Source organism: Falco biarmicus, chromosome 1 (genome assembly GCF_023638135.1).
Source record: "Falco biarmicus isolate bFalBia1 chromosome 1, bFalBia1.pri, whole genome shotgun sequence".
Classification (NCBI taxonomy): Eukaryota; Metazoa; Chordata; class Aves; order Falconiformes; family Falconidae; genus Falco; species Falco biarmicus.
In genome coordinates, this window is record NC_079288.1 from 87,581,605 (window position 1) to 87,605,320 (window position 23,716).

The 23,716-nt window shown below is 39.6% G+C and overlaps 1 protein-coding gene across 4 annotated transcripts in view; it reads right to left on the reverse strand.

Moving 5' to 3' along the window:
• ALMS1 (ALMS1 centrosome and basal body associated protein) overlaps positions 1–23,716 on the reverse strand; it is a 76,046-nt gene that overhangs the window by 43,823 nt on the left and 8,507 nt on the right. For 3 of the 4 annotated variants that reach the window (XM_056344569.1, XM_056344554.1, XM_056344543.1), the window contains exons 2-5: positions 17,574–17,708; positions 15,760–15,955; positions 3,892–4,009; positions 350–2,564 (exon numbers count right to left, since the gene is read on the reverse strand). In XM_056344569.1, the coding sequence (XP_056200544.1) occupies positions 350–2,564; positions 3,892–4,009; positions 15,760–15,955; positions 17,574–17,708 (2,664 nt within the window). The remainder of the gene's footprint in view (positions 1–349; positions 2,565–3,891; positions 4,010–15,759; positions 15,956–17,573; positions 17,709–23,716) is intronic. The other variant, XM_056344564.1, reaches the window with a different exon arrangement.

A 23,716-nucleotide genomic window follows, 5' to 3' on the forward strand; every position in this document is an offset into this window, starting at 1 on the left:
ATGCAGATCCTAAAAGTCTACTACAAGAACAGTGGGGGGAAAGGGGGGATGGGGGAACAGATAACTCTGAAACCACAGTTTAAATTACAATCAGTTATAAAGGGTCCTTTAAGATTTTTTTATGCTTACATAAAACAATATTTGCTAGTATTTCTAGAAGACAAGCTATTGCATGACAGGTTCCCAACATGATTGGATATTGGAAACTAACCACAAGCATGCTAGCATCTTGTTCCTGAGATACCTTCTGTACTCTGTCCTACTCACTCTATGACAGCCGACTGTACTATGATCTGTTCAAGATCAAAAGTTAAAGAGAAGAGTTAATAATTGTTAGAAAGTAACTTACTGGGATCCTTTCTTCAATATTAAGCTCTTTTTTCTCTGGAGTTTCCAAATCAGTTGCTCCAACAGGGACGAAGTTTTCATCATTTACGCTGGCAAAGAAGTGCCTGGAAACCACTGAAGAGCACTCTGCAGAGCCCAAGCCTTCCTTGTTACTGTCCCCAGAACTAACAGGAAGATTCAAACTATCTGGGGAAATATCACCAAAACTGTCCTTGCTGACATGGCCAGCAGGAATATTTAGGTTTTGAGACTGATTTTCAAGAGCTTCAGAATTCTTCTGGTCATCAGCTGGAGAGTCTCCATCCTCTCTAAGGAGCTGAGCAACTTCTTCACTGGAAACAAAAACATTTGGGTCTGAACTTTGTCCTGTACTATTGCCTTCTGCATCTTCACTGCTAGATCCATAAGCAATATTAGCTGTAAACTTCTGTATCATGGAGCCTCCTAAACTTTCAGACACTCCTAAAACATTGCTTTTTTCTTCTAGAGGCTGCACTGCCCCTGCCAAATTTGCTGGTGGAGTAACTTCAGCCAAGGATGTGTTCCTACTGGAAACATTTACTGCATTGTCAGACTGAGATCTGGTCAGATGGTGGACAAGCAGTAAGTTTTTATTATGAAAACGCAAACTTCCCAGGGAACCTGTCCCTCTGGAGGAAGGAGCAACATCATCTGTGGGGTCTCTACTGCTTTTTTGTATTGACAAAATATTGTTTAAAGAACTGGTAATTGCACTGTAAGCTTTCCTTGTAGGAGAAACTCCACCTGGGTCACATGAAGTCACTACATCAGACAACTCCTCTGGCTGGCTCACATTCCAAGCCCCTACCTTCTCCATGAAACTAAGTGATGGGAGAGACTGAATTCTTCCAGTGTGGGGGTACTTCAATTTGAAGGACTCAAAATGTTTACTGTTGTCTTTCTGAGCACACTGCAGTGAATGTTGCTTCTCAATAGGTACAGGTTTACTGGTAGATGAGCTCCCTGAGGTTTCTTCATTTAAGCATGAAGGAGAGGCCTGAGTATCTGATTTGATCACCAGGACACCAAGTTCTTCTGCCTTAACATTTTTCTTTAGAAGTATCCCTGGAGTAGACTGATAGCTTGGATGTGCAAAGTGTACAGAGAATGAGCCATCACCTACAAGGTTAAAGGAAGGGGAAATGCCTGCAACTTTATGTCCCCTTTCTATGGAAAAATCTGAAATAGTTAATTCAGTCCTGCTTACTCCAGGTTCTCCTTCCACTGGAGCACGCTCACTCCATGAAGGAGGTGCTTCCATGTCAGTCACAACTAGTTGTTTAGGTGCACAGTCACTGGTGCTTGTCACAGTAGGGATAAACTCCCCTTTCTCAGATCTCACTACAGGAGATAGTTGTTTCTGCTGATGATCTAGGAAAGCTCCCTGCAGTTCCTCAGTAACAGCCACAGCCTTCAAGGTTTCAGAGCCATTTAAATCTACTCCATGTTCCTTCGACATTCCACCACCTGTTTCAGAAGCCTTTGCAGAAAAAACATCCTGAGCATCTGAATTTTTACAATTGTCTTTCTTCAAATCAGATAAATTATTAGCCATATCAAGCTCAGGAACCTTCTTTGCTTTCCCCAGCTTCTCTAGTTGCTTTGTGCACCCTTCTGACTCACTCTCAGCCATTTTTACATTTTCCTTTTGCATGGCTCTTTCACTTTTTTCTGAATTCTTAGTCAGTGCTGTTTTACAAGAGTAGTTTTCCAAAGATAAGAACTCATCATGCCTCAGTAACTGTCTGTCTTTCTCTGAAAGCTCAAAAACAGTAGTTGGTACATTGCTGTTAGGGGAGAAATGTTCACCTTTTACAGATGTGCTACAGATCTGCTTTGCAAGAGAAGCTTCCATTTGGTTCAGTCTATTTGCCTTCATTAGCATCACCTTTGCAGTGGAGTGTGCTAAATTGTCACTTGTTCGGGGAATCAATGCCTCCTCATCAGTACAATTTTTACAGTCTTCATTTGTCTCCTTGCTCACAAGGAGTTTTCCAGAAAAAGAGGTTGGCTGAGACAAAAAACCACTACAGCTGGCACCACAAGGTTCCACATGACTGAGTGGAAGAGGATGCTGGGACAACGTAAAGCTGGATACATCAGAGGGAGATTCCATGTCTGTCAGTGACACAGCTTCACTGACCGGCGAAGGCTTTGAACGCTCCTCAGACACTCCAGAAACATCAGGGACTCCCCTAAAAGAGGCAAGAAAAATAAGTGAACTTCTGATCATATTTTATATTTCAACATCCATATTCTCTGCTTTAATGGAAGAGTCAAAAGTAGAACTTCACTCAAACAAGTAACTGGGGTTTAGCAACATACACATAATTACATCCCCTGAACAGGCCACAATGTGCAGAAATGTAAATAAGTCCAAACAATAGCAAAAAGCCCTACTGCCCTATAAAATAAGAAGTGAAAATATTATTAGTTTCTACTCAATATGTCAACATTTTTTAACCTATTTAGGACTAAAGTATTTTTTACTAACAGGATGTTTATTGGTTAAATAGAGGAGCTGCTTACACACATACATAAACTTGTGTGCGATTTGTTGGGTTTTCTTTTTAATATAAATCACCTACTTCAGTTTCATTGTATCAATTATTTCTTTAAAGGATAAAAAATAAGACATGTCTCAGATGAAGATAATCAACAAATTCCTATAAACTTCTACTTTTATTGTGGATTTTGAATTAATAGGGGTTTTTATGTGAAAATGATCATCAAACCCCAATTCATATTACTCCATGCAAGCAGGTGACTAGCTCTGATGGAATGAAGTACTGAACCACAAAACGAAGTCACAACATATCACATTAGGAAATAAATCTGCTTCCTATCACACACCAAAAAAAGTACAAGGAAGTCTAACAACAGTAACACTGTAAATGTGTGTGTTTATATGCAGATTTTCTTTTTTTCCTCTTTTTAATAAAGGGCAGAGGATTTCCTGCCTTCTTTGCACAAAGAGAATCATTTGTCATGCCTTGAAATGAAGGCTTGGACAAAGACTTTTACTGAAATAGCTACTTCTTTATGTATTCCTACTTTCTGTAAAAATTCGTATTTTAAATTACACATAACATATATTACTCCAGTATATACAAACCACAATGCTACTACATGTATGCATGTATTTACCACTGTAAATACAAGCTGTATCTGACTTTTGTCCCAACAATTTCATGAAGTTTATTTCAGAGTCTAAGAAAGCTAAGAAAGTGTCTGAGAGGATGGAGTTCCTCATTTTCCCATTTTCTTCAGGTACATTGGGACGACAAGTTCAGAAGAGGCTTGTTCTGGTTTTCCCTCATTCAAACTCTTTTGAAGGCAAAATAAAAGATGAGCAGAACTCTGACAATGCCTTCTCTATATACAAAACAGAGTAAACCACACCTTTGTCTTATTTCTGTGACCACAGAACTGTAATGATTTAATTATCAAATGTAGGACAATTCACAGCCACTCAGGAAAAAGGTTTACATTCTGTCACGACACCAGGTAACTTTATCCTACCTTAAGGGAATAAAATTCATTCCTGATTGCTGGAAAAGCGTCTCATCTGAAAACCTTTGGCCTTGTGTTGAATACGTCAGCAGCGGAAGACGGGGAGAGAGTAGACTGTCCTGAATATCTGTTAACAATAACACAGTAATAAAAGCTTGCCAGGCAATCCCTCTTTCAACTGCTCTGCCAACTAATATAGCCTTCAAAATCCAAAAAAATGCCAACTGCAGTGAAAATGATGCAATCTCATCATTTAAATCCTCTGCTGAAGCATGTTCCCTCATGTGTTAAATTCAGCTTTCTTATATCAAATTCAGGTTTCTTCTCATCAATCTCAAAACGCTACATGACACTGACATCTTTAACTTACCCTCTTATCCTTAAACTTCTCTTTGCACACAACCCTATCCTTTTCCACTCACTGGTCAGCACCTCCCCTCGTGATCTCCACGGAGTCCATACACATCAGAAAATGACCACAGGGCTTCTACCCGGACCACCCTTTACTTCTTTAAACTGATGCCTTTCCCAGTCTCCATTTTTCAACAAATTTTGATTACGGCAAGGGCTGCATAGTAGTTTTTTTTTCTTAAGGGTTTCAAGGTACAAGTAATAATAAAACTTAGCCATCATAATTATACTAGTAACACTGTCTACCACTGTAGCAATACATTTTAGTTTCTATCATATATTTCTTTGTTCTTTGAGGTAGCTGGCGCTTCTTTTTTCAGTTCACTGCCTACAAAAACAAACTGAAATGTTTTATAGCACAAGAATAAAAACCACTATAAGCTGGTCTTTGGTAAGTGTAAATGACTACATACACGTTTGATAGATGCAAAAACTTTACTTCCAATACTTTGATAAATAAGCTTTTTTTTTTTTTTAAGCAGAAAAACTATTCGTCAGAGAGTATGACTTTCAGAACCAGATTTCACATTCACTTAATTTAGGTTCATTAGTTTTCAACCATCTCAGACAAGCCATACTCTGCATCACTTACAGAAGCATAATCACATCAGATAAGATGACCATTACGTACAAAAAAAATCAAGTTTACATTACATCAGCTTTTTCCTGAGGCTCTCTACAATCTGTATTACATCACCTGATGAGTGGTATCCAACCACAAAACATTTCTGATTCATTTTTAATTTAATACTTCCAATTAACTTTTTTTAATTACTTTAGAACACTATGTAGCGAGAAGATAATTATATGGATAGAAATAATTCTACATCACACAGCAAAGCTGGCTCAGAATTTGGATGCCCCTTAGTCCCACCTCATAAGCAGCTAGAAAAATAGTAATAGGATTGCTATACAGTTTCAAAGATCCCCTTCTATCTCAGCAGCTGTCTCTACCACATGGCCAGCCCAATGCCTCTTAGAGGAAGCCAAATTTATACTTTAGCATCTGTAGTACAGATGGCACAAACATGCTACATCAACTTAAGTGGGTAATTTTTGTTTTTCTTACCACCCAGTACCTCTTTAAAGCTAAACTCTTCCCCTTACTTTATTAGATAAATACACTGCACTAGTCACCACTCCATTTCACTTTCATCTTACCTATTTGCAATACCAAACACGAATGAAAAGAAAACAAAGCCACCGGCTTTTTTGGAAGCTCACAGGAAAGGAATCAGACTCACAGACTGGTCGGGGTTGGAAGTGGCATCTGGAGATCACCTAGTCCAGCCCCTGCCAGAGCAGGTTCCCCTCCAGCCGGCTGCACAGAGTCGTGTCCAGGTGGGTTTGAATGTCTCCAGGGAAGGAGACCCCACAGCCTCTCTGGGCAGCCTGTGCCAGGGCTCTGCCACCCTCACAGTAAAGAAGTTCTCCCTCACATGCAGATGGAACTGCCTGTGTCACAGTCTGTGCCTGTTGCCCCTTGTCCTGCGCTGGGCACCACTGCAAAGCGCCTGGCCCCGTCCTGACACTGGCCCTTAAGGTATTTGCAGACATGGATAAGATCCCCTCTCAGTCCAGTCTTCTCCAGGCTAAGTGGGCCCAGCTCCCTCAGCCTTTCCTCACCAGGTGATAAGGGGACTGGAGCATCTCCCTTTGTAACCTCTGCCAGTCCCTCTCCAGTAGTTCCCTGTCTCTGTGGAACTGGGGAGCCCAGAACTGGACAGAATTATAGGTATCTTTAAAAAAATAAGTATGCATAGCTACTCCTAAGCAATTTGACAAGAGGAGGCATTCAAAAGAGCCTCTAATGTAGACTGGTAGCACCTGTGCAAAGCTGGTTGAAAAAAAAAATAACTGTAACACACATGGAAGTACAGAAAAAGTAGAGGAGAAAATGGCAGCATCAGCATAGAAGGAGCAGAGGCCAAGAAAATATGGAACAAGGTCAGGGAAGTCTCATTTATAACATAAAAGTGTCTCAGGACTCCGTTATATTACATAGCACAACCTAGACTGTGGTCTAATGTACCAGACTGATTGGTACTTACGTGATTTTAATCACAATTTGAACTGTGATTTAAAATCATTGAACAGGAGACTGATCTAATTCACTATAATCTCTCCTTAGCATTTATTTAAAATGGTCTTTACAGAAAACAGAGGTTTGTTTTCAGTGGCTGACACTGACTTAGAACTAAACAGAGCTTGCACATTAGATTCCTTATTCCCAACCACTAACTGGGAGTAGATAATATTTACAATGCATTTATTCTGTTTAGTGTATATTTACTCGAACAATTTTTTGTTGTTATACTTGAAAATACTGAGTAGATTAATCATAATTAGCTTGGATACAGAACTGCATTAAAGATGCAAAAACATGTATTTTAAACAAACATTAAGCCAGTTAGAATCTAAACTATCCTGGCTGTGTTAGATGTACTTTTTTCCCCTCCCAAACCTTCTTTAACATTTAGAACGATATTAGTGAACAAAGACAATAGTAATTGCAGTTATCAAATTAGACTTGTCATCTCACATCATGATACACTTCATGTTTTCAGAACTGGCATCTCATTTTTATTCATACAATAGTAGAGGAAAATAAGCTTTCCTGATTTTCAGCTTAACTTCTTTACTTTGAATTAAAATGTGTTTTCAAGCTAATTGAAAATCAGAAGTTATTAAAGAAAAACCTTTTTCCACACAATAAAGACAGGGTATGCTGTCTCTGTAAATGAAGAAACAAAAAAGACTGAGGGAGGGAACCAAAAATAACTAAAAAACTGTCAAATGCTGTCAGAAATAGATCTTGCCAAGCCATTTTTTCATAATGCACCTACACATATATTGATAAAATAAATGTGCATATACATATATATACACACACACAAGTCACAACATTGGGTTGATAAATCAATGCTTTAAAGATATATTATATCAACAAAAATTCAAGTACCACTCAATGTTTGTATTAAAAAAGTTGACCAAGCACTCAAACAGATGAAAAACAATTTAGCATTCTGCACGCACAATAATAAATAGGAAATCCTCACTGCATCTAGTGGGTCCCTTCAAGACCCATTCTTGTCCCTGCCCTATTTGAAACTCCAGAAATCCCTAGGGTCTTACAGTGCTGGCATGCAGATGAGGCAGGTATCTGCCAAGCAATGAATACTGAACTACACGGACCATTGATACAGGGCAGCCTGGGTCACCTGGCATCACAGCATGGCAAAGGATACAAGTTTTAGTACAACTAAGTCCAGCCCTACCTTGGTGGGAAACAAAGCACCCCAGCAAATCCAACAGGAGTCAAGAGCTACCTCGGCAAGCAACAACTTAGACGAGGACTTTGGGTCACCATGAACAAACCACTGATATGAGGCCAGCGCAATACTGTATCCAAAATGGCAAGCAAAATTTTCAGCTATATATAAAAAGAATAGTGAATAAGTAGTTACAAGAACTATTCTTTCCAACCTTGTACTGAAACTACTACTGAAATGGTATTTGCAGGTTCTGAGGACCATAACTCCAGTTGCAAATATCACAGGAGGATCAGAGGAAACTGCTACAAGATTGAAGAAACATGCCTCATCATAAGAGCCTCCTGGAACTAAATCTGTTTAGTGTAATCAAAGAGAAGATTAAAGGTGACCCGATTACCTTTGTATGCACATATGCAAGAACAGAAATTTGGTCATTAACTTCAGATAATATACAACAAGAATCCAATGTAAAACGCTGAAGCTACACAAACCTAGGTGACAAACAAGACACTTCTGGGTGCATCAACACACAATACAATGTAGCTGGCTATCTACAACAGAACGGCTTCAACAGTTATTTGAACAGCACAAAAGTCTTGCTTCAATTCTCTCTTCCCTCCCTCCTCAGCCTCTTACATGTACTCCTAAACAAGAGCCATCAAACTCTCTATTTCTACTGGAAGTAGCAAGACTACATCTCAGCAGGAAGGGACAGCTCAAATCTCTCCACCCCAGCCCAGAGAGGTGTTTCCCTCTCCTTTTCTTGCAAAGGCAAGAGAACTCAGAAATTTAACCATCTCCATTTCCAAAACTGCTATTACATTTCAATCCAAACAGCAAGCTGATCTGATTGCACAGATTCACACAGTGGGTTTAGCAGAGGGGATGCAGCAGCAACAAGCATGCAGAACAAGGAAAAGCCAGACTCTTCCTTTTCAGTAGCAGACTTCAGCCGACCAAATACACTGCAAAACTGTACCCTCAGTTTAGCCTCCATTTCAGGCAGTCCTGCTCCCCCAGCTCCACCAAGGGGTGTTCCGATTTTGCCATGTGTCAGAAATCTGCCTTAGGCTGACAGTACCCTAAAGGAAGGACACGGACCTGTTGGAGCAGGTCCAGAGGAGGCCATGAAGATGGTACGAGGGCTGGAGCAGCTCTGCTTTGGGGACAGGCTGGGAGAGTTGGGGTTGTTCAGGCTGAAGAAAAGGCTCTGGGAAAACCTTAGAGCAGTGTCTGGTGCCTAAAGGGGCTGACAGGAAAGCTGGAGAGGGGCTTTTTACAAGGGCCTGCAGTGACAGGACAAGGAGGCATGGCTTTACACTAAAAGAGGGGAGATTTAGATCAGCTATTAGGAAGAAATTCTTCCCTGTGAGGGTGGTGAGGCGCTGGCACAGGCTGCCCAGAGCAGCTGTGGATGCCCCATCCCTGGCAGTGTCCCAGGCCAGGCTGGACGGGGCTTGGAGCAGCCTGGGCTGGTGGGAGGTGTCCCTGCCCATGGCAAGGGGTTGGGACTAGGTGATCTTTCAGGTCCCTTCCAACCCAAACCATTCTATGATTCCTCAGGGGTTTCCAATTTGAGGAACTGTGGTGGTGATCCCTGACTTGAAACAGCAGATGACTGACAAGACCAGGAAAGAAGAGTGAGGAAAAAAGGGAACAGAAAAAAAAAGGAGGAAAGAATAGTCAAGATTCACTGCAGCCACATCCTCAATGGAAACCCTCTCTTCCAGCTTGCCCGCTGCAGCAACCTGCAGAGATGGCCTGTAAAAGCACCCTTGAGGAGTTCAACAGATGACATTTAACTGGGGCTACAAAACCAAATTTTTTATATATATAATATAGAATTCCTGCTATGTCACATGTTCTACCTCCTCTGGCATTTTTTAATCTTATAGCACATGAATTCTAATATTTTCAGTAACTTTTCTTCATGAGGCAGAAAGATCATTACTATCATATTTGGGATGCTTACATTGATTTAGGGGCTCATTACACTCAAGACATAACCTAGGTTTTGCAGGCAGAGAAGCTGGTGCTTGATGCTTAAAGCAGCAAGTGACGTCAGTACAACACTCTTCAAGCATCTCGTGTCAAAACAGTAATTCTTCCTGCTGTCGCTCTGAAGGTCAAAAGCTTCCTCACAGTTGAATTCACTGAACAAGCAAAGCTGGGCACGCTACTTTATCTTACAGCCTGCTGACAATTCTGAATGCCAGAGTCAAATTGCCATTTGTGGAAGATAAAAAAGGAAGGCAAAACAAAAACAAAACCTTCTTGGCTTTGTCAATCTGTTCCACAATGTAAGAGGAGCAATTTCAATACAACTGTCATTGTGATTTCCCTCCCTCCCTATATGAAATTCAAAACACTTTTGAAGAGAAAAGGAACAAAATTAGTATTATAGCTTATGTTCCTCCTTTCCCTCTCACCTTTCCTCCTATATCTGTAAATGTAAGTGCATATACAAAAAGCCTGTAGCTACTGGCACACTCTCTAGAGAGCAACAAATAAAATAGCAGCAGTATAGAGAATTCTCACATCTTTGTATCATATTAAAAAGCCTTATGCTTCCTCTTTAATTCCAGTTGCATTTAAAATGCAAAACCTGACAAATATCAGGAAATCTTTCTTTATGAAATGGTTTCCGGTTCTGCAAATGACAATAATGGGAACAAAATGTTATAAAACATACTAAATACAACAACCTTACACAGAGGATGTAGGTGAAGACGCAGAATGCCTAACCTACCGTGTCCTTCCACTTTCTATCTTCAACCTCAATTTCCTATATGGCAAAACAAAAAAGGGGGTTTTATTCAGTATTAAGCAACTCTAACCAGACAGCAACTCGCTGGATGTTCACATGGCTTTGCATCACAAAGCTGTTTGTAGACCCAAACATGAGATAGTCAAGAGTGGGTTTTATTTCATAAAGGAGAAAACCTCTTTGAAAACATCTCTGTAGTAGTTCCAAACCCACAGCAGCCAGCAATTAATTCAGCTATACAAAGCCTGTGTGCCTGTATTGCTATGTTAGAATAGGACCTCCCTCCATCTTCCTAACACTTTGTCTAAAAAAAGAAAATCAAAAAGGCTTATCCAGTGTAGACTAAAAGCAACACATTAACTTTCTACGGGCAAATGCTTGGGATTTCCAGTAAGTTACCTGAAATTTTTAAGAAATAAAAAAAAAGTGCTGGTCTTCCCTTTAACACTTTTGTATCACACGCAGGATTTTAAAAGTTCCTTCAGTAGATGTTTATCTCTACTCTAACGTCATACCAGATTCTGCTTTTACAGATAGAAGTCATCTTCTGTCTTAAATGGAAATGCATGTGTATTCACCACTACAAAGTTACTAGAGAATCCCTGAACAAGTAAAACAAGGTTCAAGCAGAGAAACAGCAATTTTTTTGAACCAGATAATCCAAGTTAGCAAAGCCAAACTCAGTCTTTGAAGAAAGCATAACAGGAGACACAAGGGCTAGTTGCAACCATCAGTGTGAGACCTACAGTGGAAGGCACTCAGCTTTGGGCCTCAGAGGGGTTGGGTTCAGTATGAACCAGAACCTCAGAATCCCAGTCCACCAGAGATACTCTCTCTTCTTAGAGGCTCCTTCACAAAGGATAGATTATCAAAATAACCACAGAAACTGATGAAAATGAGAAAAAGCTGTACACTGCAATAACAGCCAAACTCATAAAACCCTCAAGAGTTGCTATGAATGTCTACCACGCTATTCCCAACGCAATTTCAACTCCATCCCCTTAAGCAGTTGTTTAACTTCAGAACAAACAAAAACCCCAGAAGCAACCTACATACAAGTAGGATTACACAAGCAAGTACAGGAATGGCAAACTGCGTGTTCAACTTTCAGTTAACTGGAAGCAATACAGGTTTATTTTATAATACCACAAGCAATCATGTTATTTGCCTACAATAATTTAGTTTTTTCATGAAAAACCCTAGCCCAACCGTGTACTGAAAGCAGCTTTAGAAACACCTTTATTCAGCAATTTCAGTTACATCCTGGAGAAGTCAGTCACAAATACAATAACTTAATGGGAAGAGTAACACCTGCTTTTGCAGAGTGATCCTCTAAGGCAGGGGTCCTCAAACTATGGCCCGCGGGCCAGATACAGCCCCCAGGGTCCTCAATCCGGCCCCTGGTATTTACAGAACCCCCCCACCCTCCCCCACCGGGGGTTGGGGGGGAAACCAAGCAGTCACAGATGACTGCCTGCCACTTCATCCGCGTGCTGGCCCCCTGTTTAAAAAGTTTGAGGACCCCTGCTCTAAGGGGTATCAATTCAAAAGAAACACTTTAGGCTTAGTAACAGCATTGTTACGTGTTTCCAAGGAAGTGTCTGCAAGTACATGCATAAAAGGAATCTAGGTGGGACATCATAAAATAAAGAAGAAAGAAAAAGCTTTATGAGCAGGTAAGAAGCTCACAGATGACACAACAGTAAGTTACAGTATACATACACAAAGGTTTGTGCAGGAAAAATTAACAATTCAGCTGGAATTGAGACAGAGCTAATTTTGGAAGCCAAATGTTAACATACAGTGCATGATCACTGATGTTAGAACTGGCATTTAAGAGTTGAAAAAACCTCAGAAATCTATGTCTAAATGCAACAACTGCAAACTTAAGAGCAGAATCAACCGATTAACAGTCATGTCTGGGGGTCTGGTGAACAGTTGTTTCGCACAGTAACTTGGACACACAAGGAAGCAGAAATGCAATAAATGGAAATAACGCAAATAAAGTAAGACAAGCAAGGAAAACATTCTAGCTTGGGTAACTAAAACAGCTACTGAAAACAGGCTTGGCTAGTTTTGTCCCCCATAGAAAGCACAGAAGTACACCACTTCAGTCATATGGGTATTGTTAACCACACATTACTTGGTTCTGAATTTGTTAGTTTTGGTTTCATTAAATGTACGTGTACAAAAAGGGGAAGATACAATACTTTGCTGATTAACGCCCACAGCTGAAGCTTGAAGTTAGAAAGCAAGAGGAAAAAAATGAGCAAATAAATTAACAAGAAAAATGGATCTGATAGAAGTTGGCTTTATTTCCATAAGAAACAAGTTGGGGACAGATATGTTAACTATGATTAACAGCAATGACTGAAAATGTGAGTCTCTCCGTTTCCATTATTTTGAAGTTTATTAGAAATTATTACAATGAATCTATAACATGCTTTGTATCTTAAGATGCAGAGAATAACGCTGCATCTTTGTAAAGAGAAGTTTTCTTTTTCAAAGATGTACTACTACCAGTGGACTAAAAATTATAGCACCAGAATTGACCAGAATACTCTGACTCCACATGGGAGAAAATGAATGTAACTAAGAATGGATAAAGGTGAAATACTAAATCTTGAAACTTCCCAAACCAATCTTCAACTCAACTGTGATGAATAGATGTGAAAGGAAGCAACAGAAACGCCTAGCTTTTCTGAAGTAGAGATGTTAGAAATGGAGAATATTACTTATATATATAAATTGCACCCAAATGCAAGTGGTAGCAATAAGGATTACTAATAGGACAGTAAACACTATAAATGGTGGTTTATTGCCACAAAAATATAAACAAACAGCCTGGGGGAAGGGGGGGAGAAAACAAACAAAAAAACCCCTCATGTGTCTAGATTGGTGTAAATTCCAAGCATGGAACATAATACAACCATGATATCAGGAGAAATAAAAACCAGGACATTTAACATCAAAAATAAAGATGACCGCCAAATAATAGATGCACAATCCCCGCTACAATACCAAAAATAATTATAGAATCACAGCATGGTTTGGGTCAGAATGGAGTTTCAAGACCATCTAGTTCCAGCCCCCTGCCATGGGCAGGGACACCTTCCACCAGCCCAGGTTGCTCCAAGCCCCGTCCAGCCTGGCCTTGAATGCTTCCAGGGATGGGGCATCCACAGCTGCTCTGGGCAACCTGTGCCGGCGCCTCGCCACCCTCACAGGGAAGAATTTCTTTCTAATAGCTAATGTCAATCTGCCCTCTTTTAGTTTAAAGCCATTCCCCTTTGTCCTGTCACTACAGGCCCTACTAAAAAGTCAGTCCCCTTCTTCCTTATCAGCCTCCTTTTAGTATTGAAAGGCCACTATTAGGTCTCCCCATAGCCTTCTCTTCTCCAGGCTGAATAATCCATCAGTCACTTTGGATACCTAAAGTGAGAGCTTGATGAATCATTAATGGTGTGTTAATAGAGCTAGAAACACATTATGAAAAATGGAGTTATAACAAATTCATCTGTCCTACATGAATACAGCCTGCAGAATGCTGTACTTGATGCAGCAACAGCTACTTGCACACTAGCACCGATCTGCAGTTAATATTCCTCTCACCTATGATACTGGAAACAGCTGTGTGCACATTCTTTCCCTGTACCCAGCCTGCTGGGGATCACATCAATAAACTGAACCCCACATAAAAAAAAAACAGTAACGTCCTTCCTGTGTATATCCAGGATGAAACACATACAGCGCCCACCCATTGTGCAACAGCTAATCAGAATTACGGAATGTGGAAGTGTGCTAGTCTGAGATTAGTATGGCTGGAGCAAACATTGGTGAATTACGATAAATAGAAGAAGCAGCTAAAGTACAAGGAAACATCAAGTCAGAAAACACATTAAGCTAGAAAAACAATAGCCATTATGATTAAGTGATGCAGAAACCCTAACTGTTCACCATTGCTGCATTATTCTTAAAGGATGCTCACAGCTGTACTACAAACAGGGCTTTAACACCCCACAGATGAGGGTTTTTTATTCCAAACCACACTGTTAATGGTAACACTTGTAATACGTAAATACAATGCACATGGGTTTTCACATCTTAGTGCTGTAATTAGCAATATTGAAGACAGCACACCAATTGAAAATGGGTGTTCTAAAATGGGTGTTCTACATTCCGAGGCCCAGGTGACGAATATATTGGAAAGAATCAAAATCCCTATTAATGTGCTACATTCCAATATGGGTATTGTCCAAACCCAGAGGGAAATGTAAGGACTTGTAACAAAGATAGTAATATTGATATGAATGAAGACTGTGTGTATAAACTTGTGTTTAAGCACTGGAACACTCATTAGCAGAAGGTCCTGTGCTCTGACAACAGAAGGATGACAACAAGGTTGTTCCATTTGACATACACAGCTCCTTTCTCTGTCAGGCCAACAGGACAGCAGACTACAGCAAAGCACCACTCCAGGACTTGACAGCCAGTATGCTAGGCCACCGTGTTACAGGCAAGCTAGATTACTCATGGGGGGATAGCGGGGAGGGGGGAAGAAACAAAACAGTTGGTGCTTGTGAGTGCAACAGTAGAAGTGGGTAAACATCAACTTACTTAACATTTTGCACACAATTACCACCTTCCCCTTCCATGTAGTCTTTGTTACACTAGCTTCCTACATAAGCAAATCCCTTATCTGGATAGTTTGGGTTAAATCTTGCAGTAGTATAGTACTTCTAGCTATAATTCCTCAGTTTTTCCTCTTATCTGAAAAGGAATACATATACTGATTACTTAAAGAGCAGTAACACTTGTAAGATACCTTTGTAAAGAGCTACTGAAAAACTTTTAAACCTGTATTTGGGGATTACTTTGTCTATAAAGATCTCCTATAAAATGCAGTGAAACATAGAAGCAGTGCACAGTAGCTTCAGTATGTGAGAAAGGGGTGCAAGCATACCCACAGTTTTATCAAACTGTTTTTCATGTTACCAATGCAATTATGTCTACTTTATTATTACATCTCCTATTCTAAAATTATCAAATATTTTTTACTAACAAATCTACATAAATTAAAATTTCATTGTAATTTTAAGGACGCAGAGAACTATCACCTCACCTAGAGAGAACCCAAAAAAATTTCTAACTTTACTCAAGTTTACTACTAATTCTAAAGGAAAATAAGACTACAGTTTTACCAGAGAAGAAATAAAATCAGTTCACCTGTTAAAAGATCCAGGGAAGTTACACAAGCCCTTATCTCGTTTTGAAGATGGTCTTTGACAACAAAATTACATAGAATGTACCTTGTAAACACCAGTTCTCAGTAAGAGAAGTCAAATCCAGGTCAGGGATTGATTTAAAAGGAAAAGTAAGATCCTAATTGTTTTGCAGTTAAGTAAAAGGCAACTTTGAACATACCCAGCAGTAAGCCATGTGCTGTATCTCCAGGAAACTGCCTTCCAGATGCTTCTGCTGAAGGCAAAACTCCTTCCTCCAGTGTAGGGAACTCCGTCAGGTCATTTCTATCACAAGTCAGGCAAAGCTTTGTCTCTGAGGCAGCAGTTAAACGGCTGGCATCCACTGCTGCTGGAAGCTGATACCATGACTCAATTCCCTAAGAACAGGTGGGGAGATAAAAAAAAAAAAAAGTGCTCTAGCATCAAGAAAGTTTTATAAGACCTACTTCCAAAGGAAATAATGACTAAGTTGTGAAACAATGGAATTATTGGTTCTAAATTCTGTACAAATACTCAGTTTTTAATGTAAAATTATGATGTGCTATAAACTCCTGAAGTCCAGAGTCAATCCTCACTACTGCCTAAATTGTCATCGCTCACTATATGATCACCAGCCTTCCATCACTTGTCTGAAACTGAGCTCCATCTCCAAATCCTGCCACTGCAGAAGACTTTTTCCAAACCAGAATGAAATCTCTCACTTAAAGAAAAACTGTGGTAAGGACAAACAGTTCAGTAGGATGCCAGGCCAATCCAGTTCCTGACACTGTGTAGTAAAGATGGTTTGCATCATACAACTGGGGATTAACAAGCAGAACGGTTTCTGATTTGTCTTTAAATAAAGTCTCTAGTTACAGAAATTCTGAGTTCACACAGATAATGCCTGAGTATCCTAACCAACTCTTCGGTATATTTTAAGAAAAAGATTTTCAGTTCATGTTCAAATCAAAAGAAGCATCTTTAGTTCACATAATTCATTAAAGAATTTGCATTGGGATTACTGGGGAAGTAATTAAACAGATAAATTTTAATTATAGAAAAGGCACAGACCAGTCTTTAGTGCAGAGAATTAAGAATATCAGTCATTTATAAGGCAAAGCATTATCATCAGATCTTTAAGGTCCCTTCCAACCCAAACCATTCTATGATTCTATATGTTAATAGAAACAATTAAGTGTCCCAGCGATGGCCGAAGTACAGTACTATTCCTACTTAAGAGCTGCAAGCTCTTCTACCTTTTGAAACACTACCAAGGTATTAAAAGCTACTTTTCACATCAGAATTCTGCCATATGAACTATAATTTTTGCACAAGATTCTTATAATCATTTGGAAACCAAATTTTTTTATGAACTGTCTTTTCAAAACACCTGTGATCTTATGCAATTCTCAGAGTAATTAAGTATTTGGCAGTATATCCATCAGATCGAACTATTATGACTATATCACGATGACAGTACATTTTTTCTTAATCACATATGAACTCATCACTAAAAGTAGTCAGATTTCACATGAACTGAAGCATGGCTCCGTGCTAACATGTAAAGCAGCTATTTTGAGGTAGACAGATCAGATAATTTAAGAGGCAGTAGCAGGACCAGGATTATAGCAAATTACAAACTGAATACTGATCAAAGGTGCTGTTGCAAAGAAGAAAACGTTACACTAGAAAAATATACTAGGCTTATAACCAGAAAATAGGAAGAGGGGGAAGGGGTGGGGGAACAAATGAAATCAAATCACTGAACTACTGTAGATTCAGTTTTGAATGGATAAATGTCAAAAAGCTTTGTACCACTTGGATCAAGACTACATTAGATGACCTGTCAGAGTTCAGAACAGTCCTATTTTTCCATGGTTCCAAGATACAGGAACAGAGAACTTTACAGGGTGAGGACAGTGGAGGTCTAAATTATGCAGATAAAGCAGTTAATATTCTTTTCAATCACATAGTTAACCTTCAATCACAAGCAAAACAAAGTACAGTACAAATAACCTGATTAATGGCAACTTTCTGCCTTATTTCTTCTCCTAGGGAGATCCCACTGGTAACTGATGCCTGGGTTTCACTACTGCTGTGGCTTAAGGATTCTTCCTTCCAGCTGCGACGTGGTGGAGTTGTTGCAATAGGCTAAAAGAAACAATACATGCTTTCAAAACAGAAAATAATTTCTTCGTATTTCAACACATATATGTATTTAAGTAACAGATAATGAAATGTATAAAATACTCAAGCCATCCCCAATGCCAAAGGTTGGACATCTGCTTCAACGTAGTTAGTGACCAAAGTATTATCCAGAGTTCCACAATTTAACTAAAAGAGGTAGATTCATTTGCCACTTTACACCCCAAAAAACAGTAAGCATGATGTTCTGCACATTAGCCAATCATTTCAAAGGGCCAGAAATTTATTTCTCATTCCCAACCCATGTACATGCAGCTCTGAGTAAACCACAAAATACCAAAAAAGCTCATCACCTTGTCAAAGTCAGGTTCCAGCATCTGCCCCATCTCATTTATTAACAGTGATTGTTGGGGGGGTTAATAGTAATATTTTTAATTTTATTTTATTTATTATTTTATTTAAAACAGAAGGGGTTTACTTATATCAATGTTGTAAACCAGATTTTAAAAGCAACCTTATGGAAGTATCTTAAATCCAGTTGAGGTTGATTTCTATATTATAATTTAGCAATACCTGACATACTTTAAGGGCATGAACTGAAGTTAAATTGAACTGTTGCCTAGAAAAGCAGCTGTAACATTTTTTTTCCTACAAGGCAACAGAAGAAGCTGTTCTGAAGTCAGAATGAGATTTCTCTTCCATAATAGCCCATGCCTGAGGTCACTGCAACTGTACAAGCTTTGCCCAGACAAGAAAGCCGGTCAGGTTCAAACATAATGGTATATAAGTCTGAAAATAGCCATTTCTGGAACATCAAGCTTCAGGCCGAATAAAAATGTTCCAGGAAAGTAGCTATCGGCTTAAAAAAAAAATCATAGAGACTAGCACTGAGTATCAGGTAATATTATTAATATAACAATATAACATGAAGCCTCAACCAGAAGAACTTGTAGCTCCCCCACCTCTTTTATGCCCCTCTCTGTCCTCATCCTCTTCCTCACATCAACTCTATTTCCAATTTAACTCACAAATATATTTTTAAAAAGCCTAGCTACCCTTGGAGTTATTTTTTAGTGACCAAGCCAGCAAATGCTGGGATCTGAAGAACACTGCAGTGGGGGCGGAGGCAGGAGGAAGCTCCTCATCACCTACTCCTGTACCATGAATTATGTATCTACTACCTGGTGGTACCTGGCTGCCATGAGAATTGAAACAGCCCATAATGTGGCAACATGTGAAGGGCCACAGTAAAAGGTCACACACTGAGAAAAGGAGAGGGTCAGTGAGAAAGAAGCAAATGATTTCCCAGAAGCCTGCCTTCCACATGAATAATACTGTTGGATATGTGCCTTCAGTTAAGAAGTCCTCCAGTGACAACGGTGTTTGGGTTTTTTTAAACAGATTTTCTGATAAATTAGTCCAATATAAATTCGAAAATTTCCATTCAGCAGCGCAGATCTACCTTGATGGACTGAGCAAACCATTTGCAACCACTATCACAAAAAAAGCAAACAATAAAAGTTTTCATAAAGACATTAATTACATTCTAAGAGATCAGACACAAGCTTAGAGAATAGTCCAGAACACAGACACACTTCAGTGTAAAAAGAAACATGTAAAATTCAGCATTTGAGGTTGTTTTCTTTAAATGTGAATATTACCTATTAGATTAGCTAAACTGACACCTGGTTTCTGTTTCACTCTTCTTATGCACTAAAAAGCTGGAAAGCATGTGAATAAAAGCTTAAGATTTTTTTTTAATTTTATTACAAAATTGCTAGCCCATATTTGAACTTAAGAAAGGTGAGTTCACTCAACTATTTATGGCACCTCCTCAGTTCAATGTGATTCTTGTACAAAACATATCATCTTCAATCCATCCACAAAAAATAAATTACAGCCATCACAAATGAATATTTATCCATCTCTTGCATTCCTAAGAAGCCATTAATTATGCCATGGAGACAGTGGATTGACAGATTTCAGAGATAAGCTGAGGAAAACCCCTTCAATTTTGACTCACTTGTTGAAGGGACACCTTATATAATCATCATCCTGTGGCTGGGTTGTCTACCTACAGAGAAAGAATTTGGGCCTTCCCTCCAATTCCCAATTACCAGCATCCAGCCTTCCAGGGCATAGCTTATTTTCACCCTTACTAAGTCTAAGAACATGCAAAGCTGAAGATGGGCTGAACCCCTCTTGCCTTTAAATAGCATTTATTTGGTCAGGGGACTGCCCAGACTCACTGGCAAAGCATCACACGGACTCCCATTAACTCCAGCCCTAATTCTGCCCATGAACAAGTAATCCTTAAACTCTGCCTCCCTGGAAACTGCAGCCTACTTTACTTGTAAGAGATGGGGGTCCAATTCAAGATTTTACCTTTCAACCCTTAAACACACAGCTTTTCCTTTAAAATAAGCCACTTGCTCAGATGTCTGATTGCAAACTAAAGAACATCATTGGGGCAACACCTCTGCATTTTTCAGGCACAGCTACAAAAAACTTCAATTCTAGATAGCAATCTCAAATTTTAGCTTTTGGAAGGATAACAGTTTCCCGAATTTCAGTACCACATGGCATCTTAAATCCTTCCACAAAACAGCATCACTGAAATAAAAACAAGATGTAGCTTTCTATACAGGTCAGCACTGTCAAGCAGATTATTCTGAAGAATGACAAGAATATTTTTGTCCAAATTTTAAAAAGCTATAGGACTCAAAAGTAAAATGTTTACTACTGATCATATGCAAATCATACCTATGAAACTAGGACTCAACCAGGCAGAAACTACTTTTCCAAATTAATTCCCCACACAAAAGTAAGTTTGTTTGGGCTTTATATCAGGACTAAAGATAATAATTTCAGCCTGTATGCATATACTCAATGTCTATTACATTCCCCTAGTTCCTGTTGTTCATACTAATCAAGTCATTAAAAGAAGCAGCACTGAAGCATACGTGACAATAGCTCTGAAGGCAAATCATTCCAGTAGCTATTCGGTAATTAAATTAAGGCCTATTATTGAAAATCTGGGTTTACAATACGCATCTTCAGAAAAGGGCAGCTTTATTAATCCAACTGAAAATTAATAGCATTAGGTACTTGAAATTAATAGTGTTAGGTAAGAGACCCATAGTGTGATTAGAAAACTAATTGCAAAAAAAAAGATACTGATTTTATTTAGATATGCTGAGCATAGCTAATTAAGTTGGTGTTCTAGAAGGTATTAGAAGGGATGAGTAATGACAGCGTTCAAGATGAACACAATGAACAAAAGACTGCACCACCAAATCGCTCATGTTATTCTTCATTCTCCCCTTTAAAAAGGCCTTCTTTAGCCTACAGTGAGCAATTTCTCTCAGAATTGCTTAATTACTTGTATACCTGTCAGCCACTTTAATTATAATACTTTTTCTATGCTGCAGCAGTTCCATCACAGAGTTCCCTCACTCTACCCACCAGCATGCCAGAGGAACCACTTCACATGAAGACGATTCTTCAGTTCCCAAAGCCTACTGCTAAACTCGCTTCCAGAAAAATAAAAAAGTTGACTGGCAACCTAAAGAAAATATGATCAAGATAACCACCTCATTAAACCTTATAGCCAAACTTGGAATTTGAGCCTTTTTCTATAAGGTTTCAATGCACCTGGAGCAATGTATTCTTTGTCACAACACTGCAAGAAAAATAATATGAAAAAACATAATCTGAACAGGTTTCTTCTACCTGTAGCTTCACGTCATAATCTTTTATCAAAATATTTTATTAAAGAATGAAAAAAAAAGCACAATTCACTATCTACTGAACTGAAGCTAGCAAGAATCTTTCTTGAGGAGAGAATTTAACTTGAACAAGTCTTAGGCAAACGAGGATAAAATGAGAGTATGAATAAAGTACAACTGAGGTTCCACTTCGAGGATATTTCTTTCCCAGAAGTACTTCCTCCTCCCAAATGCTCTCTTAGCACTTACAGTTTTCAAATCCCATTCATTTCACATTAGAATTTGGGAAAGGTTCCACCAATCTTATTTTGGGAGAACAGAGCCAAAGATGTATCATATGCAGATTTCTCAAGAAGAATTTGGTGGAGAAATGCTAATGAGTTATGATGCGATTACTACAAATAGCAATATTCTAGAAGATTCAGAGTACAGTTATATCCAGAGCTACCAAAGGCTCAAATAATCAGTCACCCAGAAGAGCAGGAAGGAATCATAGTATTACTATTGCTAAGAGTACTTAATGTAGTACCTTCCATGCAAAGGCCCAAAAATGTTTCACAAACACTGATTCACAGCACTGCTTCAGAATGTGCATGATAAATATTTATCCTCCTTTACAAGGCACAGAGAACTTCGTGTACAACAATATGGAAAATCAGTGGCAGAGCTGATTTCCCAAATAGTCTGATCCAACCATAATGCACATCTTTTATTTGATGCTCGGAAACTTCACCTGTCTTTGCCTGATGGTTATAAGAGAAAGTCAAAAACACAAACACCTACAGCAGCACAAGCCAAACAGACTAAAGCATGAATGAGAATGTGAAATAAGATATAACACACTGGAGGGAAGGGATGCCATCCAGAAGGACCTTGGCAGGCTTGAAAGGTGGGCCCATATGAACCTCATGAAGTTCAACAAGGCCAAATGCAAGGTCCTGTACCTGGGTCAGGGCAATCCCCGGCACAAATACAGGCTGGGTGGAGAATGCAGCCTGTAATGAGAGCAGCCCTGAGGAAAAGGACTTCGGGGTGCCCGTTGATGAGAAGCTCAGTATTACCTGGCAATGTGCACTTGCAGCCCAGAAAGCCAACTGTATCCTGCGCTGCATCACCTGCAGCATGGCCAGCAGGTCAAGGAAGGTGATTCTCCCCTCCTTCTCCATTCTGGTGAGGCCCCCCTGCAGCACTGCCTCCAACTCTGGGGCCCCCAACATAAGAAGGGCATCGAGCTGTTGGAGCGGGTCCAGAGGAGGCCACAAACATGGTTAGAGAGCTGGAGCACCTCTCATATGGGGACAGGCTGGGAGAGTTGGGGTGGTTCAGCCTGGAGAAGAGAAGGCTATGGGGAGACCTAATAGTGGCCTTTCAATACTAAAAGGAGGCTGATAAGGAAGAAGGGGACTGACTTTTTAGTAGGGCCTGTAGTGACAGGACAAAGGGGAATGGCTTTAAACTAAAAGAGGGCAGATTGACATTAGCTATTAGGAAGAAATTCTTCCCTGTGAGGGTGGCGAGGCGCTGGCACAGGTTGCCCAGAGCAGCTGTGGATGCCCCATCCCTGGAAGCATTCAAGGCCAGGCTGGACGGGGCTTGGAGCAACCTGGGCTGGTGGCAGCTGTCCCTGCCCATGGCAGGGGGCTGGAACTAGGTGATCTTTAGGGTCCCTTCCAACCCAAACCATTCCAGGTCTCTATGAAATAAATGTTTGTATCATAATTAGATAATTGATAACTTTCACCTATTTAAATATTTCATGTAAATAGCTGCTGTCATTGTCACAGTGATGCTATGGCATCATGAACATGAAAAGTGGTCTGCACAGTGACTGTAGAAGAAAGTGGCAGAACTGTAGAGAAAGCGTATTTACAGAGTCAATTCCTGTTAAAACATAATTCAAATGATTCTGCAGCATGCACCTCCCTGATCTAAACAAGAAACATACTTTTTTTTGTTTAAGCAAGCAGAAAAAAATACAATGATAGAAAAGCAAGAAACACTCATTGTTAGTTTCCCAACTCCATCCAGGTTTACCAGTACTGGTTTCCAGCTCACTGTCAATGCTTCTTACTAAAACACCCATGAACTACTGAGGTGTCTGCAATGCTCCTAGTGGGTGGAAGGGGAAGAGGATTTGAATTGGGGGTGAGTGGAAGGGAGATGAAGCAGGACCCCCAAGAAAGCAACATAATTAGTCAGGAATTCTCCACGGAAACATGCTCCTCCAAAAATATTAGTAGCATTCAATGCAAGAAACCTCATGTGAAAAGAAAAATTACCATGAAT